General features: G+C 32.1%; 2 protein-coding genes across 2 annotated transcripts in view; one reads left to right on the forward strand and one right to left on the reverse strand.

The window, feature by feature from the left end:
• LOC107452047 (major facilitator superfamily domain-containing protein 6) overlaps positions 1-13,304 on the reverse strand; it is a 32,636-nt gene extending 19,332 nt beyond the window's left edge. Inside the window, exons 1-2 of the mRNA XM_043052036.3 lie at positions 13,190-13,304; positions 8,024-8,152 (exon numbers count right to left, since the gene is read on the reverse strand). The gene's annotated coding sequence lies outside the window, so the exon portion shown is untranslated. The remainder of the gene's footprint in view (positions 1-8,023; positions 8,153-13,189) is intronic.
• Positions 3,336-15,085, forward strand: LOC107452048 (xyloside xylosyltransferase 1). Its single transcript, XM_016068329.4, has 2 exons — positions 3,336-4,645; positions 14,288-15,085. The coding sequence occupies exons 1-2, from the start codon at positions 4,301-4,303 to the stop codon at positions 14,963-14,965; spliced, it is 1,023 nt and encodes a 340-aa protein (XP_015923815.3). The 5' UTR covers positions 3,336-4,300; the 3' UTR covers positions 14,966-15,085.
• The last annotated feature ends 4,817 nt before the right edge of the window (positions 15,086-19,902 follow it).

Genomic DNA, 19,902 nt, shown 5'->3' on the forward strand with positions numbered 1-19,902 from the left:
AATTAATCTTTTTATGTTAGTTTCTTCGTTATGAAACAACTCCTAATTTATTACTACTTAATTCTTCGAATCGAAGCACTTTATGATACTTTTAAGAAACCACATCCTGTTTCTAAATCTATTTTTAGCCAACTATACATAAATTTAAATAAAGATATTTTTTCCTTTTAAGCCTTGTGAGAATCGCGTGATATATTTAATTAACCAATAGTAATTTCTGAGTTTTCCCTCTTTTCCCTAAATAGAGGCATTTTAGGATTTTTTGCATGATTTTCCCTACCAGAAAGACTGTTTGCTGATGGAGTAAACATCACTTATTCGCTCCCACTCAACTAAGAATGATCAAATAAAAGTTTCTCTGATTTAATTTAAATCCTGTGTCTGTTTTCCTGCTCGGTCCGACTGCATCATTTTACATGTATACTAATCTTTATCCGGTTGCAGCTATGTAGATCTCCGTACTTATTTTATTCTTTTTAATTTTTCAAATGAAATTCATGAACCTATGGAAAAATAATGATTTAAAAAATGTTGAGTAACTTCTCTTAAAAGTAGAGTTTGATTTTAACATAATGACGCTTTTGTCCCTTCTAATAATGTTAAGGCCCGATTCACAGAGCTGGCACGAAGCCAAAGTCTTTTGTGGACGAAGTATTCAAATAAGGCAACGTAGTTGAAATGCGTTTCCGGGGAAAAAAAGTTTAAAAAAAATTGTTTTACTTGTAAAGAAATGCTTTTAGTTATTTATTTAAAAAAGCTTTTAAAAGTTTGAGTTTCTTTAATTTTGCAAGTAAAAGAGTTTAAGAGTTCCTTCAAAATAATTTTGTAGCAAGCAATTTAATTTTTCTTTTACGCAAAAATTATATGAATCAAAGGAAATTATCTTCAATTATTTATAATTTTTATGACATAATTTAGTTTTTATTATTTTTTTTAAATTTTATAAGTTGCATTTTACCAATGCAGTTACCTGTTTCTATTTTGAAATTAGAAAGATAATTTTATTTTATGATATAACCGTCGTTGAACAGTCGACCCAATTTTTGGGTCTACGACTACTAATGTTAAACTCCGTATCTTTGTAATTTTGAGCCCAATCCGGGAAAACAAGGGAACTACTGGATCAAGTATTGGGAGAAATCGGCCTTCTTGGAGGACTTTTCTGATGGAACTAACCCGCATTTGCGTTACATGGAGAGGAAGACCGCGAGAACCTTAGCCTGACGGCAAAGGGACTCTAACCCTTTGCCGTCAGACGTCCATGATTCGTCTACCACTGAAGATATTACACGTCGGCACTGTGGTCGGTGCAAGCCGGATGCGGATTCGTATCGACTAGCCATCGCTGGGATCGAATCCGCTTCACCTCATTGGAAGGCGAAAGCTTTATCCCCTGAGCCATCGCAGCTCATCAAGGTAATTTGATTTTTTTTTAAAAAAGAGTTACATTAGTTATCTTAAACTAAAATAAATTCAGTTGCACGACAGCCCATGGAGGGCCAAGGCCTACTGTGCCCATCTCAGTTTTCGTGACCTTGGGAGCTGGGGTGCAGGTGCAGATGTTCCGTCGGTATGGTAAGCTAAATACAGAACCCCCAGTGTTTAGTTCCGAAGTATGATTGATACTCATTTTATCGATCCACTGAGGGATGAAAGGCTGAGTCAACCTTGCCCGGTCAGAGGATCGAACCCAGGACCTGTGGCACAAGAGCGAAAAGCTAGATATCTTAATATTTCATAAAGTTTACTACTTTTAATAAAAATGTAATATAAATATATACTGCAGATTAAATACACATCATTACAAAGCATAATTTTTGTTAAAGGGAAATTTTATAGAGGAGAAGAACTTTATGGCGAACTTGGGGTTGCAAATTGATGAAAAATAATAGCTAATAGATAAGCTTCTGAAGACACTTTTCCACAAACAGTGTTTATTTTAATGTCCTGCTATTTCATTTCTCGAGTTAAAAAATTTTCAAATAAAAAAACAAATCTACAAATCATTAAACCTTGAGCGAAATGGAAATTGGATGATTTTATTCGAAATTTTATATTTAAAAGTAGTGATGACCTGAGAGATTTTTTAAAAAAATAGTTTTAAATGTATTTTTAGGTACCAAAATTGGGTTAAATTTGATTTTTAAGGAAAAAAAATTAAGCGTTTAATTTCAGTGCAGAACGTTTTATATTATTCGTTTTGCTGGTTAAATTTATAATTGCTAAATTGACTATTATTATTTTACACTTTTATAAAATTAAAGTTTGAAAATTGAATTGTAAAAAAAAATTAGCGTAATGACCAGCAATTGCACTGCTTAGAAAAAAAATTATATGATCTAAAAATCCTTAAACAAGTAAGAAAGAAATGGAAATTAGATGATTTGATTCAAAATTTTGTATTTAAACATAATGATGACCTAAGAGATTTTTAAAAAATAATTTTAAATATATTTTTAAGTGCAGAAATTTGATTAAATTTGGGTACAAAGAAAAAAAAAATTAAAGGTCCAATTTCAATGCAAAATTTTTTACATTATTTGTTTTGCGAGTTGATTTTATATATGATTGCTAAACCGACAATTTTATATTATTTTATAACCGTCGTTGAACAGCCTACCTAATTTTTGGGTTTACGACTACTAATGTTCAACTCCGTAGCCTTGTCCTTTTGATCCCAATCCAGAAGACAAGGGAACTCCTGGAATCAAGCAATTAGGAGAAATTTGCCTTCGTAGAGGGCTTTTTGATGAAACTAACCAGCATTTGCGTTTCATGGGGAGGAAGACCACGAGAACCTCCCACGATTAGCCTGACGGCAAGGAGACTCTAACACATGATCCGTCTACCACTGAGGATATTTCACGTCAGCACTGTGGTCGGTGCAAGCCGAATGCGGAATTCGTATCGACCAGCCATTGCTGGGATCGAACTCCGGTTCACTTCATTGAAAGTCGAACGCTCTATCCCCTGAGCCATCGCGGCTCTTAAACCCACTATTATAATTTTACACTTTTATGAAATTAAAGTTTCAAAAATAAAATGTTAAAAAAAAAAATCTCTGACTGTGTGATATTTTACACGATATGGAGAGTTAAATTCGAGAACGACATTTACTATTCTCTAAAATTAAAACGCCTATATCAGGTAAATTAAGTTGGATAATATCTGAACAATAACTTTTCTTATCTGAAAACATTTACTGATATTGTAAAAAAAAATGACTGCGTGATGTTTGAATGAGCATAAGAATCGACAAGAAGTAAGAAAAAGAAAAAAAGTGAAAGGGTATTGTTGTTGTGAGTAGGAATGATGGGGAGAAACCGGTCACATTGAAGAAGGAATGGGGACAGGTACCAAAGACCCAGTTTCGGAAAGAGTAAATCCTCCTTCTGTCGTTTAAACCGGATATTGAAAAGTGATTCACAAAAAAACCATTACTTTTCAACTTTATTCCATCCACACAGTCAACACGTTTCTCACGTCTTCAAAATAACCTTCCAAGAATACTTCGTTTGCTTTATCTTATTTATTTATTTAGTTTTAATCTTTAAAGTAAGTATTCATTTTCTCATTTAAGAGTGGCTTTTCTATCTATCCTAATAAGTTTGTGAATTAATTTCGTTTAAAAAATCATGACTATTTTCTAAAGATAAAAAAAAAAGTTATGAAACATTCACACAATTTTTGACATCTCTTTTAGATTTTTAGGTCTAACGTGGTTTTGAGACAGTGTCAAAGACTATTTATTTAAAATTGATTCTAATCTTAAATTCGTAAATGAAGTCAGATACACGAATCATAATTTTTTTCTTTTCTTTCGAAACCATCACAAGTGATTAGCTGTTTAGTTTTAATCCGTTAGCGTTGTTGTTACTTGCCGTGGTACATGCAAATGCAACTTGACGTGGAAAAATAGCCAAATAGTTTCTATGTACTTTGTACTGGAGAACAAATCCTATTTCTTTCCTCAACAGATTGCAGTTTATAGTGTTTAATGAGCATTGATGACTGTTAAGTGTGAGTGTTATTTGCCGAGAGAAAATATCAGATCAGTTTTTGTACAATGTGTATTTGTTTGAATAACTTCCTCTTGAACAAAAAATAACCGTTTATGGTGCTTAAAGACTACAGATGACATTTGCGTAATTATTATTATTTGTCGAGTAAAAATAATGAAGTTAACCACACACTACGTAGTGCGTTTTCTATCATCGTCTTGCGCAGGAATGTCTCGCGTTTATAATGTTTAAAGAACACTGGTGTGAAATTTTTAAAGATTGAATTTCTTTGGATTTTAATGATGTTCGGCGAGGTTTTAAAAAGGAAGCAGTGGTTGGCTTCCTTCATCTTCACGTCGATCCTCCTCTTCAATTTAGTGTTGATTGTGAGCCGGCGTCGATCTTCTCTTGTTTTGGTGAGAGAAACTCAGTGCTCATCAGGGTGTTACATTCACGTTGCCTTCTTCGGGAAGTATGCCTTCAAAAAGATGAAGATCGTACGTGGAATGGCCAGGACATACGGCAGTATTTTGGAACACACGCATTCTCCTGTATATCTTCACGTCATGCTGGACCGAATGAGCAGGAAAAGAGTCTCCCGGACCCTGAAGAAGGTGGCCAGACAATTCAAGAGGAAGACCAATGTATGTTTTTCCTTTTTATTCTTATTTTCTATTCAACCCTTGAGAAAAATTAACTGACTTGATTCAAAATATGTTACTGTAGCTCACGTTTTATATAACGACCCTCGTGACCCGAGTGAAAGTGGTAAACGGATCATGGGTTAGAGTTCCCTTGCCGTCAGCCTAGCCGTGGATTTTTTTCGTGGTTTTCCTCTCCATGTAACACAAATGCGGGTTAGTTTAATCAAAAAGTTCACCACGAAGACAAATTTATCCCAATAGTTGATCCAGGAGTTCCCTTGTCTTCTGGATTGGGTTCAAAATGTCAAGGCTACGAAGTTGAACGTTAATAGTCATAAACCCGAAAATTGGGTCAGCTGTTCAACGACGATTCTAAAATAAAATGTAAAATTAACTTTATAAATAACAGAATTACAGTGTATGGGATGTTTATTTACAGCAGCTGGCGTTGTCGTATCTTATACTTTCGAGTCAATTGTACTTATTTTACAGAGCCACAATTTCCCGAATCAAAATAAAAATTATTAAAAAAAAATGCGCAAACATACCGATAACGGTTTCGAAGACGCAACGACGCAGATAAAGCTGAGAAGTAGCTATATTTCTTATTTTAAAAATTTATATATAAATTATATGAATAAATAGTCAGCAGGAATTTATAAAACTAGAATGAAAAAAAAATTATTATAAAATTCAGTTAGTCGAGTCGCAAAATCCTCCATATTCCCATAACAAATCAAAACCTCTGGGGGTACTGATCCAGGAGTTTCCTTGTCTTCTGGATTGGTTCAAAATTACAAGGCTACGGAGTTGAACATTAGTAGTCGTATACCCCACAAACTTGGGTCGGCTGATCAACGACGAATATGTAAAAAAAGTTTTAAAAAAACTAAAATACAGTGTGATGGTATGTTTATTAATGTATATAATAATAATGCATGACGTGTTTATTTACAGCAAAGGGCGTCGTCGTCTTTAAAACTTCCGAGTCATTCCACCCATTTTACAGACCCTCCCTTTCCGGAATAGAAATAAAAATTGGAAAGAAATTTGCAAGCATACCGAATAAAGCCGAAAAAATAGCTACAACATACCGGCCTTTTTTTAAAAAATTAGTCCATAAATTTTTTGAATAAATATTCACTAGGAATTTATAAAAATAGAATAAAAAAATATTATAAAAATCAAAGTGAATTTTACATCCCGAACTCATAATTTGTGTCTACGATAGTGGGATAAAGAAACCTTTACCCAGCATGGAAAACAGAATACGTCATTTGTTAAATTAAAATGCGTACTTGAAGATTAATGATATGAAAATGGGACCTTGTTGTTTCAGAAATTTACATCCATTATCTGTAAAAAATAAGGTTATTTGAAAACTTGAAAAACAGTTTAAACTGGATGTGGATTATTGAACTTTGTAAAGATATTTTAGTTTTCCTTCTAAATCTATTTTAAAATTCCTTTTGAATTACATGATTTGCTTAATTTTTTATTTATTTTTTCCAGTGTATTTCTTTTTTTCTTCTTTTTTTTCGCTTTATAGAACATAAAAAAACGGAAAATTTGCAAGGATTCTTTCCGTTAAGTAAAAAGCATTATGCAATTATTTTAGTGCCCTTAAATCTTTAAATAAGTATAAAAAATGTGAAAAAGAATTCAATAATTAATCTGGGAATGTGGTATACCTGTGTCCTATTGTGGCATTTCAGTTTTTAAGCTGATAATTACAGAAAAGAAATTAATGAAAACAATTCCCATGTGTACTTCATTTATTCGAACCTAACATATATTTTTGCTGGAATTTTAGTTTAAGTATTTTAGTACAAAAAAGAACAAAAAAAGTGGTAATCGAACCTAGGTACATCACTAGTAGCGCAACTTAGTCTTTTGGGTGGTGAACCTTGGACCCAGTTGAAAATAAAATTTATTCCACAGTCAACAAAAATGACACGTCAACATGAAACGTGAGTTTTTCTACCGGCCTTTGGGATCCTCCTAATGACATGGGATTATAGTTTGTCTACGCAAAGAACTCCCCTAGCCATTCTTCTATAGTGGCGGTAACTCTGGTTACGAAGTTTAACTCTTTCAAGCGGGGGTGTTGGGTCATAATTTGAGACAAGATTTGGCTCGTGTTGATGAGAGAAAGGGAATCAGGGGAGATTGAAGCTCCCCTCTTTGAAATGAGCTATTTCTTGTTTTCATTGTAGCAGACGGCTTTAGACTTTGTGGCGAGGGGTGTTCTTTCTATGGACAGACTATAGGTAATTTGAAGATAATGTTAGAAATATCAACTTCATAAGTTGCAAGATCTTGCCTTGTGAATTAGGATTTTTTTTTGAGATATTCAACTTCAACTGAGATGTTAACCATGCAACTTTTGTTCCGTGGCATCTAAAATATGAAATAGAATCATCACATTAATCATGTATACATGTATTTCAGCTCTATTAGCCTATATGGGCGTTATTTAAAATAATATGTTAGGCAACTAAATCCTTTTAATCACCGGAGGTTCAGCTCTTTTCATGTTTTTACAAATATTTTTATTTTGACATTCATCAACACTTTGTTAATGGTCTCTAATGTAAAATTTAGTTACAGGATCTTTATTTTACTTTTGTACAATTTCTGATTAATTTTTGCAATTTTTTGGTCTTTATTTTCCGCGTGCCTTTTTGTTTTGAATTATATTCTATATTCTACTTTGTGGCTCCGCATATAAGTATATGAATTCATTTTTAGTGAGATGATAGCGTACCTTTTTATTTTATTTTATTTTATTATAACCGTCGTTGAACGGCCAACCCAATTTTTGAGTAATTTTCTCATAATTTTGCAATCTTGTACCCGATCCAGAGGACAAGGGAACTCCTGAATCAAGAATTGGGAGAAATTTTTGCCTTTTTGCAGGAACTAACCGACATTTGCGTAACATGGAGAGGAAACCCACGAAAACCTCCGACGGTTAGTCTGACGGCAAGGGGACTCTAACCTATGATCCATCTACCACGGATTATATTGTGATTATACGTCAGCACTGTGGTTGGTGCAAGTCGGATGCGGAATCCGTATCGTCCAGCCATTGCTGGGATTCGAACCCGGTTCACCTCATTCAAAGGCGAACGCTCTATCCCCTGAGCCATCACAGCTCATGTAGGTGTACCTTGTACCTATCCATGGTACGCAACTCTCTGTAGGTTCAAGGTACACCACATGATCATCTACTAAAATAAATCTGATAGCCTTGTAGAGCTTAAGCCCAGTATTATTATAGCTAAAACAATAAAACATTTTTTGTTATTTACTCACAGAAAAACAGTCTTCATTGATTATAAACTATAACACAAAAAAGAAAGAGGAAGAACTTACTTTTAATAGGTGCATCCAATCTTTAATTAATATCATTTTAACACAATATCTCAGCAAAAAACCAAGTTTTTTTCCACTAAAGGTGCTGGTGGCAAGTACATAAACAATACATGTTGTGTTATCACATCACTGTAAATAAATCTAAAATTGAATTACGACCGAGGTACACATAAGTACAAGATACATAACCTTCATCTATATTGTTTTTAAAAAAAATTAAGTTAACACTAAAAATACTATCTTTAGTTGTCCTAATTTATTATGCGTTTAAAGTAAATTTAAAAAATAAGTTCTGAAGCTTCCACTATTCAATCTAATTTGTTATATGCAACATTTTATTTATTTTATATACAAGCGTTAACAATTTAAACAATTTTCGGAAATGATTTAAAAATAAACCTTATTGTCGTTTTAAGGAAAAATAAGTTCAACTACATTAAGCTCTGAATTTTTTTTTCCGAAGAAAAGCTGTATATGATAAGGTTTTAAATTATTTTTCCAATGATTGATTCATGCATATTTTTAAAAAATAAAACTGACTTATTACAAATATCACAAAAAATAATTTTAAGTAATTAAAACACATTGTTTATCCAAAGACTATTCCGCATAAAAATATTTAAAAAAAATTATATTTATTATTTATTTCAATAATTGAACATTGAATGTAAGCAGCAACTCACATTTTAAATAGAAAAGTCGATATACCTTAAAACATAGTCGACCGAAGATAATGTGCTTAAACAGCATTTATGCTACAAGGCTTAAGGTAATATTAAGCTATATTTTCAAATTATTCAAAAGAGCCTTATCGCAAATATAATTATGAAATATAACGGTTTCCAAGCAGGCTTCTGTACATTGTCCTTAGTGGAAATTTTAAAAAAAAGTTTGATGTTAAAATGTCACCATTGAAAAAAGTGTGGCTTACCACTGTAAGCCTACTACTACCTCAAGTCCTTCAATCGGTCTGATTTTGGAAAAAATGTTTTCACTACTTTCGACACTTTTAATAATTATGTTTGTCTTCATCAGGATTCGAAAACTATAAAATAGATACTCAGGGTGGTAATTAGGAAGCACTTGGTATAGACAATTTCTAGTAAGGTCAACTTCGCTACGAAATTGAATATCGATATCGATATTCAACTTTGATATCAAAGAATTGATTCAACAGAGAATTCAACACTATGAAAAAATAAATAAAAGTTACATAGAAGTGTGCCTTTTATAAGGACATTTTATTTTGTAACCGTAGTTGAATAGTTGACCCAATTTCGGGTTTGCGGTTACTAATGTTCAACTCCGCAGCCTTACAATTTTGAACCCAATCCAGAAGACAAGGAAACTTCTGGATAAGGCGGTAATGGGAGAAATTTGCCATCGTGGAGGACTTTTTGATGAAACTAACTTCCATTTGCCTTACGTAGAAGGGGCAACACTGAAAACCTCCCACGGTTAGCCTGTGGCAAGGAGACTCTAATTCATGATCCGTCTATAGTTTGTCTACGCTAAGAACTCCTCCCGCGACAAAGTCTGAGGCCGTCTGGTGCTATGGGAACAAGAATGACGCATTTTAGGGAGGGTAGCTTCGCTCTAGGACTAACACAATACACCGAATAAAGCGATTCCCTTTTTCTCGCCGACACGACTCCAAAACAGTGACCCCGCACCCCTGCTTGAAATAGTCATACCTCGTTACCATAGTCACCGCCACAGGTCCAGACGAATGTCTCGGGGAGTTCTTTTTTTAGACACACTATACCACTGCGAATATTTTTGTCAGAACTGTGGTCGGGGCGAGTCGGGTGCGGTGGTCGTATCGATCAGCACGTATGAACCACCACAGCTGTTATAAGGACATGAGCGTTATAAAATACAAAAATACTAGAAAAATTAGAAACTCACATTTTTCTAAATTTCTCCTTGAAATAAACAAATTTCAGAGCTGCTTTTCGAAAATAATAAGAGGAAATACGTTCGAAATGCATTCGAAGTTCACCGTCATAATATCACTATGGTAGCTCGAAGAACAAATATTGTATAGCAAATACTAGGGTAGTTCTCGACACACTTTGTCGTTCTTTACCTATGGTTATTAATCATTGATTATTCATCTTGAAGAAATATAGTTTTGAATACAATGCGTTGTATCACTATATTACAAAACCCCTTACAAAACACATCGCGTAGAAAAATTAGTCGCCGAATATGGAATCGTGATTATAGCGCCACAAGAATCGATGCATATAAATTCTGAAATTTGAAATGGTGAAGAAAATAACATTATTTTATTGACACGATTCGTCTGATCACGAGGCTGTGAGATAGTAATTCTTGTAGATTTTCTTTTGTATACCATAAACAATGTTGGAGAGCCATAGACTTGCTGTCAGTCCTCTTTAAAATAGTGAAAATAGTTTTTTCTGGACAATAGGAGATAAGATTTAAGTTAAATTTTTTTCCTCCATTTAACTACAAGTGATACCCAAGTTTTGAAGGCGTTTTTTTTTTCGTGATAAATTTTTCTTCACATTTTTACGATAACGATACGATTTTTACGATATATTCACTTTAAAACGATAATAATGTCCAAAATTTAAAAAAAAGGTGAAATTTAGGTTTATATTAGATATTTTACTTTAATTTGTTTTCAGGAAATTAACGTTTTGTATCCATGAATTTTTGTTTTAAAAAGTAAACATGCAATGTCAACCGCAAAAGAAACTTTTTGAATGCTAACCTAAAAAATGAAGATCAGTTAAAGTTTAAATAATTTCAATACAAATAAATTAAAAATTATTAATATTAAAGCATAATATTTAATTTTTTTTCAAAAGATTAATACGCATTCACGGAAGATTAATTAAACTCATTTTGTTAATTTATGAAATAAATCCAGAATGTATTTAAGGTTTTCGTAAATCAAATTAAAATCACGTGAGCCTTCCTGTTACTGAAAGTTGATTGATTATAATTTAAATAGTTGATGATATCTACAGTTTTTATTATCTTAAAAACTATAGCTCTATAACGCAATTTTACATACCATTACGTACGTCAACCATAAAAGAAGAACGATACAGGGCTGAGCTAACCATCACGTTGGGATATACTGAGAAACCATATCATTTTCTACGCATCGTTTCCGTTTTTATACAACTCCCGTTTTAATTAATAGACTTGTATCATCATTATTCGACCTTCTTTACCTTCTTACGGTGGACTCCAGTTTAAGAGGACGCCATGCAGTGAGAGAAGATTTTCGTGGCAAATTCTCTTTTTCCTTCATAACTAATTTAAAATTTAAAGTGTAGAAAAATTTTAAAATTTGAAAAAGAAATCGTTTAAAACTGTGCAAAATATAAGTAATTATCAATTTTATCAACATTCAGTTTTTTTTATTGATTCGCCTTGAATTTAACCCCTTCTCGCTCTCGTGAAAATGACGGGGTGAGTTATCGCTCGCTATTTCTCGCTCCCGTGATATTGACGGGCTGGAATGTTCAGTAGTAATGCGCCAATAAGAATAAAACTAATTCATTTCTTTTGCCCGGAAAACATTTTATTTCTCCTTTTACACACCAGATAGTAATACCAGGATATTTTTAAGGTAATTGTAAATAGTTAGTTTATTTTAAACTAGACTCTAGCACTAATCAAATACGCGTGTTTGGCAAAATAGACACTTTTATGACAGTTTTCTTGAAAATTAACCGATCGTTAAGGGGTTAAAACCTTTTTCAGTTATCGAAATAAATTTAAAAAAGAAGTCTTTGTTGTCTCAATCATATGTAGCATACGATTTATCCGTAGTGGTAATCCTTCAGTCATGAAATATTTCAGTTCTACGTATAGAGAGAGAGATAATAGTCATAGAGTCATAGAGATAATAGTCAAAATAACTGTACTATTAAAAACCTAGAGAAGTGTATGTGTTGCGCATGTCTCTCTGTATGTGTTGTTGTCTGTTGTGTGAATGTGGCTCACCCCATGAACGGGTATCTGTGACAGTGTGGCGTGGGTAATGTTGCTCGCCTCCGAGACTTAGGTTCACTGCTGTTAAAGAAAAAAAAATAGAGTTATTTCGCACGTGGTTAAATAGCATATTTAAAAATAGCGTTAAAATAGCTTAAAGCATTAATTCATACCAAATTTTATAATAATTACGAGTACAGATGAATATTGAAATTAAAATTCAAACTGAATTCTGTCTCGTAATAAATATTATTTTTAATACTGCTCCCATTTTTTTTACTATTAATCCATAACTATTGTGAAATTCTAATTTATTTGCATTTTAAAATACTTAAATTAACATTGTATTTTTAATTAAATATTAATTCTGCATTTTTCAATTTTGCCTCGAAAATTGAACTTGAAGAAAAGTGGTAAGAAATTTTATGCTTAGCAGCGAAAGAAAAATAGTTTGTATATTGTGATAAATACTTTATGAAATGCGAAAATGTTATTAATTCTGAATTCCAGTTAAATAAAAGCTTAAAACAGGATAGAAACAGAAAAAGTCAAAATACTATTTAATTTCTTCAAATATAATATTTTCCACCTTTTTTTGAATGATATATTTATAATAAAATGCATAGAACATCTGAATATACAGATTTGAATGAACAGATCTTACAAATGTGAACTTTCATAAATTAAAGACAGTCAATTTCATTACTAGGAAGTAATTTAAATAACAAAAATTATAGACTGTATTAGCAATAAATTATTTCGTAAATATCTTTTATAAAAGAAGTATAGAATGATATGAAATCAATTATACACAAATGTTTTGTACCAAAACTATACATCAAAAAAACTGAAACATGGACATAAATTTATTATATTAAAATAAAATCTTATAACTTTAATATGACATCTGAAAAAATTCAAAAACTCTTTACAGATATAATATATCACCAGATATAATATAACGATTCTAGCATGGAATCAGATTTTTTTAATATTCCATGATCATCCATATTTAACACTTTAAATTTATAAAAAAAAATTTTGGCAAATAATTTAAATAAATAATATTTTATTTAAAAATGCTGAAAAACAGCTAATTTAAATGGAAAGTGCATATAACACATTCTAAATAAAAGTATTTAAAAGAAAGCATTTTAAAAATAAAAACAGCAAAGTATATTTACTTACCAAAAGGTAAAACAGCATCGTCTTCAGAAATACCGCTGTTAACTAAAAGTTGTTTTAATTCTTCTTAATTCAAAATATTAAGTGACATATTCTCCAGAAAAAAAATCATACGTAGAATAAAAGCAAAACCATAATCTATTTAGATCGCAGAACAAAACAATTTTATTTAGATTTATTATCGTTTGCTTTTTAAAATAAAACGATAGAAAATCCAACTTATAGCTCACACACAATTAAATAATAAATAAATCACTGATGTTTAAGCGAAAACCACTCAAGTATTGCTTAAGTAAATACCACTCAAGTTCGAGTGAACGCAAAGCAAGAATTTCGCTCAAATATTGGTGTATTTCACTCAAGTTGAGATAAAAAAAATTTCACTCTTTTTTGAGTAGGGGAAATCACTATTTCATTTTAAGAGAGTATATACACTGGATTTTAATTAGATTTTTTAAGATTGATTAAATGTCATAACCTGCTAAGATTGATTGTCGCAATCTGTATCGGCGACTACTGGAAATATACTTCATACACTGGATTTTAATTAGATTTTTATTAGTTTAAAAATGAGAAAGATTAAACACAGACATTGTAAAAATATGAACCTAATTGATTTGATCGAAATTCACAATAAAAAATCGTCCCGCAGTGAACTGATCGTAAAGACACGGTTCCCAGTCAAGCATCTCTGGCTGCGGTCAGTGTGCGGGTGGGTGACCACTTCGATAAGTCTGCGTAGGGACCGAGGGTGTGCGGTATCGGTCCTCGTTAAACAGTTCTACCGTAAATTACTCACTTCGCGAGCAGGTGTCCGGGCTACCGAAACGGGGATGTCATCCCCTCTGCAGAGGATCAAAATTGTGATGGTATGTCTTCGGATCATCCTCAGGGATGTTTCCCAGACCGTCGCCAATAGCCCATTGTGCAGCTCTAGTGATGATTGCGTAAATGAACTACAGCAACAACAATAAAAAATCTCTAGTTAGAAATATTTGATTGCGAATTTTAAAAATTTCTAACTGGAGATCTTTGAAATTCTTCAGTTATAGTAAAAAAATTATTTAACGCCTTTGTAAAAATTTCTTCTCTTTCTTTCAGGTAACTTTCTACGATGTTGAAGACATGGCTTTAGAGAACAGAGAATCGATTTCCGTCATCAGGAAATATTTCTTCAGCAAGAACGTAGGGAAGTACGACGACGATATATTCTTTTTATCCGAAGTTCTCCACACTGCACTTCCCAAAAGACTGCAGAAGTTGATATTCTTGGACGTAGATCTCGAATTTCAAACCGACATCCTTCAACTGCATCAAAAGTTCGAAGATTTCAGCGAAGAAAACGTCATGGGGATAGCTCCCGATCTGCAGCCCCAGTATCGCGTGGATTTCACCGAATTTCGAATTCGCAATCCCGGAACTCCAGTCGGATCTCCAGGCTTTCAAGGTTTCAACACTGGCGTCGTCCTCTTCCATTTGCAGAAGATGAGAAATTCCCAACTTTACAACTCTCTGTTGAATGAAACGATCCTGGCCAATCTCTGTTCGAAGTACCGTTTCCATGGTTACCTAGGACATCAGGACTTCTACACGCTTACTGGTATGGAACATCCGGAACTCTACTACAAATTGGATTGCTCCTGGAATCGTCAGCTGGACACTGGGTGGAAGAATGAAGTCGAGCGGAGTATATTTGATTCCTACCACAACTGTACCGGTAAAATAAATGTACTTCACGCCAATGGTGATGCAGTTTTTCCCCATGAACGGATCATATAAAAGCTCTACAATATTGATTGAATTTTGACTTAAAAACCGATTTTTTTTTTAAAATTTTGATTTCAAACATTAAGATGATATTGCAAAATAGCTGTGATAAATAAATATTTATTTTATTTTTACTCAATTTGTTTCTGTATAATTTACGACATTGTTGATCTAATGCAATACTTAAATTCAAAACTTCATTTGAATATCAGCAAGTTAAAATTAGAAGAAGTTTAGTATTGATCAACCTTAATATGTAATTATTTTTTAAAATTTTTTTTATAAGAATTGTGCCATGAATTAAGTCATGAATTTTTACTTAAATGAGAAAACAAAAAATTTTCAAAACTCAGATCTATTTGTATTTATATTGATAAGCATCGTTTAAAAACCAACCCAATTTTTGCGGTTTACGACTATTAATGTTCAACTCCGTTGACTTGTCATTTTGAACCCAATCCAGAAGACAAGGAAGCTTCTGGTTCAAGGATTAGGAGAAATGTTGCCCTCGTGGAAGATTTTTTGATGGAACGTAGCCGCATTTGCGTCACATGGAGAGGAAAACCACCAAAGCCTGCCACGGTTAGCCTGACGGCAAGGGGACTCTAACCCATGATCCGTCTACCACTGCGGATATTTTTGTCAGCATTGTGGTCGGTACGAGCCGTGTGGAGTTCGTATCGATCAGCACGTATGAACCACCAGGGCTCTTATAAGGACATTAACGTGACCACATTTGCGTTACATAGTGACAAAATCACGAAAGAACCTTCCTCGATTAGCCTACCGGCAGAGGCCTGGATGAATTTAAAAATTATCTGGTCGAGTTTAAAAGTTATAGGTGGATATTAAGGGGAGGTATGAGGTCACTTATATGCATGAGCAACTATTTTTCCATTCTTTAACTATTATTAGTTGTTATAAAAAAGAAAAATAATAATTTAAGGAAAATGAATATTTTATTTACGTTACAATATTGAAAAAAAATATTTTTGATCCTTTTGTTATATACGTTCTGGAGTTAGCGAATTTTCAACTAAATAATATTTTTCTAAATTTTCACTAAATACTTCCAGAGATTTTCGGAATGTTAATATGACGTAAATTAATATGATATGCTTCAAATTAATAAAGCAGTATAAAAATTACAGAAAACTCGCAAAGTGCTCATACTTTAGTTAATGTAATAAACGCTGTGGAATTTGCGTGCTATGGATTAAATACTATGTTTATTTTTTACATTTCCAATAGAATCTTCCAAACACATACAAGAATTTTCAGAAAATATGAAGCGCATCCATAAATATAAGACCAATTTCAACTTAATGAAATTGGACGAAAAAAAATTATTAAAAGAAATAGAAAACTGTCAATCTTTTTGTTAAGTGTAATATTACGCTCTAATATTACACATATTTTGGAATAAATAATATATATTTTCCAAAAATATTTTCAAACATATATGGGTAATTTAAGAAACTATGACTCAAAGGCTTTAAATCAGTTTTAAATTAATAAAGTGGTGCAAAAAGAAATTCGCACCCTTATGGAAGAGTAAAATAAGCTGCGAAATTTGCATATTTTAGACTAAATATTTTTTGTAAAAATTATAATATTAGCTTCCAGACACGTATGGAAATTTGCCTAAAATGTGACGCACTTGGATTAATATGAAATCTGTTTAAAATGTATAAAGCAGTATAAGAAACTATAAAAAATTTCCAAATGGTCCATCCTTACGCTAATATAGTGCAACTTCTGAAATACATGTGTTTGGTCAAAATAATTTTAAAACGTTTTCGATAAATATTTCCAAACAAATATGGATATTTTTCAAAAATATACTGCACATGCATAAACAGTTAAGAAGTTTAAAATTAAAATAATAAAGGGAGATATGGGGTCATGCATAGCAGGACTAAGTAAAAAAGCGCTCTCTTTCCCCTGTATAGGAGCAACAATTTTTCCAATTCTAAGCTATTAGTCGCTCTTATAAAATAATAATAATAATTTAAAGAAAAGAGATATTTTATTTAAGTGGAAATGTAGAAAAAAATTATCAAATGTATTTTTTTTTTTTAGAAATTGACCATTAGGGGGTTCGAACACTGAACCGTCGGGTCTAGTAATTTGTCGCTTCCTAACACGTAACATTAACGACAAGGCCAGACACGGATTTCCCAGTTACATAAAGCTTCAAGTGTTTTTCCGCGCTTTTACAAAAACCATATTGTGTATCTTCGTGGACCCCTTAATTTATCTATAACTATGTCCTTTGGTACGATTGTATAGTATAATACAATTTAATATCTGGTCGAGTTCAAAAACTGCAGGAAAATATTAAAGGGATATATATCATCATTTATATGTATAGTATAGGAGCAAAAATTTCTCAATTTTGAAGCTATAATTCTCTCAATTATAAAAAAAGGAGAAAATATAGGGTAAGGAAAAGGAACATTTTATTTACGTTACAATATTGAATAAAAAATTGAAATAATTATGAAATATAATTTTTTAAATATTGAAAATTAACACAGTTCGAACCTTGGACCCTCGGGTCTAGCAATTTGTCACGTAACACTGAAGGCAAGTCTACGTAACCCCACGGCTTCCCCACTTATCTAAAGGTTAAGTGGTTTTACCCGTTTTTACAATGGAACTATATTGTGTCCCCTCGTGGGTCCCCTAATTTGTCTAAAATTATTTCTTTCAATACGATTGTATAATATAATATAATATAATATAATATAATATAATATAATATAATATAATATAATATAATATAATATAATATAATATAATATAATATAATATAATATAATATAATATAATATAATATAATATAATATAATATAATATAATATAATATAATATAATATAATATAATATAATATAATATAATATCTGGTCGAGTTCTGAATTTATTGGTATATATTAAAAGGAGATATCTGATCATTTATATGCATAGTATATGAGCAACAATTTCTCTATTTTCAAGCTATTATTCGAGCTTATAAAAAAAATTAATTAAAAGAAATATTTTATTTCGTTACAATATTGAAAAAAATGTAAAAAAAATTATGAAATACAACTTTTAGAATATTGAACATTAGCGGGGATTGAACAGCTGATCCTTAGGTTGTAGCAATTTGTTGCTTCCTATGACGTAACAGTAATGGCCACGCCGCACTCGGCTTTGTCACTGCCATTAGGCTTTAAATTCTTTTCTTCGCTTTTGCAATGGAACCATATTGTAATCTCTCGAAGCCCCCTAATTAATCTAAAATAATTTTCTTTGGTACGATTGTGTAACATATCATAAAATAATATCTGGACGAGTTTGAAAATTATAGGTAAATATTAAGGGGAGATATAATATCATTTATCTGCATAGTATATGAGCAGCAATTTCTATATTTTTTTACCTATTTTTCGCTCGTGAAATAAGTAGAAAAAATATTTTAAGGAAAACGAAAATTTTATATACATTACAATGAGGAAGAAAAAAAAGAAAATTTATGAGCTACACTCTTTAGAACATTGTCCATCAAATAACGGAGCCTCGGCTCTAGCAATTTATTGTGTCCCATCTCTTAATACTTATGGCCCTGCCACACACAGCTTTGCCGCTTTTATTAGGCCTTAAATGCTCTCCCGAGCTTTTTTAATAGATCCATACATTGCCCACCAATAGATTTTTCTACAATTATTTCCCTCGAAGCAATTGTATAGTATGTTAAAGGGATCATTTATATGCATAGTATATGAGCAACAAATTCTCCATTTTTCAGCCATTATTCGCTCTTTTAAAAATGAAAAATATTAATTTAGGGAAAAGAAAGATTTTATTTAATTTTCAATTTTGAAAGAAAATTATGAAACATAATTTTTAAAATGATCGCCTATAAGGGGGTTTGAACCCCGGACCCAACAATTTGTTGCAATTCTAGAAATTATCACGTCACACTAAACCCCAAATGGCTACGGCACTTATATTAAACTTTAAGTGCTTTTCCGCATAAGTGCTTGTATAGTTTAAAATTGTGTAATATCTGGTCGACCAGTGTTGAACTAAAATGGATAAATTTCGACTCCGGAGCTACGTACGCGACTCACGCCGGAACTCCCTTTAATATTAACTTATAATTTTCAAAGTCGGCCAGAAATTAGAGTTTTATATACGAAGACGTAATAATAGCTAAAAAACGTATAAATTTCAACTCCAAAGCTACGCAAACGACTCACCGAGTAACTCCCTTTAATATTAACTTATGAATTCCAAACTCGGCAAGATATTAGATTTTTATATAACAAACAATCGAACCGAAGGGAATTTTTATACACTAATTAGGGCACATAATGAGCCAAAATAGATTTTGTTAATTAACCGGAAGGAAGTTGTTTAAGCTATATATTCGTGGAAGCGACTTATGAGCAGTGGTGTGGTTGTTAGAGCCACGGGTAAAGAAGTTTGTAGACCCGGAGATCAGGGGTTCGGTCCTGGTCACTGGTTATTTTTTAATTTTTTATTTATTTATTTTATTTTATTCTTTTAAATATATTGTTCGACATTTTAACATAAATAAAGTCTTCTACAAATAAAAGTACAATTCTTCTTTTGAGAAAGAACGAATAAAAGCAAAAAAACAAATAAATTTCGACTCCGGAGCTACGCACACGACTCACTCCATAACTCCATTTAATATTAACTTATAATTTTCAAACTCTGCCAGAAATTAGAGTTTTATATACTAAACAATCGTACGAAGGGAAATTTTTATAGACTACTTAGAGGGCACATAATGGGCCAAAATAGAATTCGTAAATTAACCGGAAGGAAGTTCTTTAAGCTATATATTCGTGGAAGTAACGTGTGAATCGTGGTGTGGTTGTTTGTGCCATGTGTAAAGAAGGTTGTAGACTCGGTGGTCAGGGGTTCGGTCCTG

This window comes from Parasteatoda tepidariorum, chromosome 2 (genome assembly GCF_982258835.1).
Source record: "Parasteatoda tepidariorum strain Cologne lab strain chromosome 2, Ptep-v5.0, whole genome shotgun sequence".
Classification (NCBI taxonomy): Eukaryota; Metazoa; Arthropoda; class Arachnida; order Araneae; family Theridiidae; genus Parasteatoda; species Parasteatoda tepidariorum.

Excerpts from the sequence above, each read along its gene's own strand:
- LOC107452048 (XM_016068329.4), top strand. The coding sequence starts at position 4,301 with ATGATGTTCGGCGAGGTTTTAAAAAGGAAGCAGTGGTTGGCTTCCTTC. Across the intron at positions 4,646-14,287 it reads AATTCAAGAGGAAGACCAAT|GTAACTTTCTACGATGTTGA; the intron begins GTATGTTTTTCC and ends TCTTTCTTTCAG.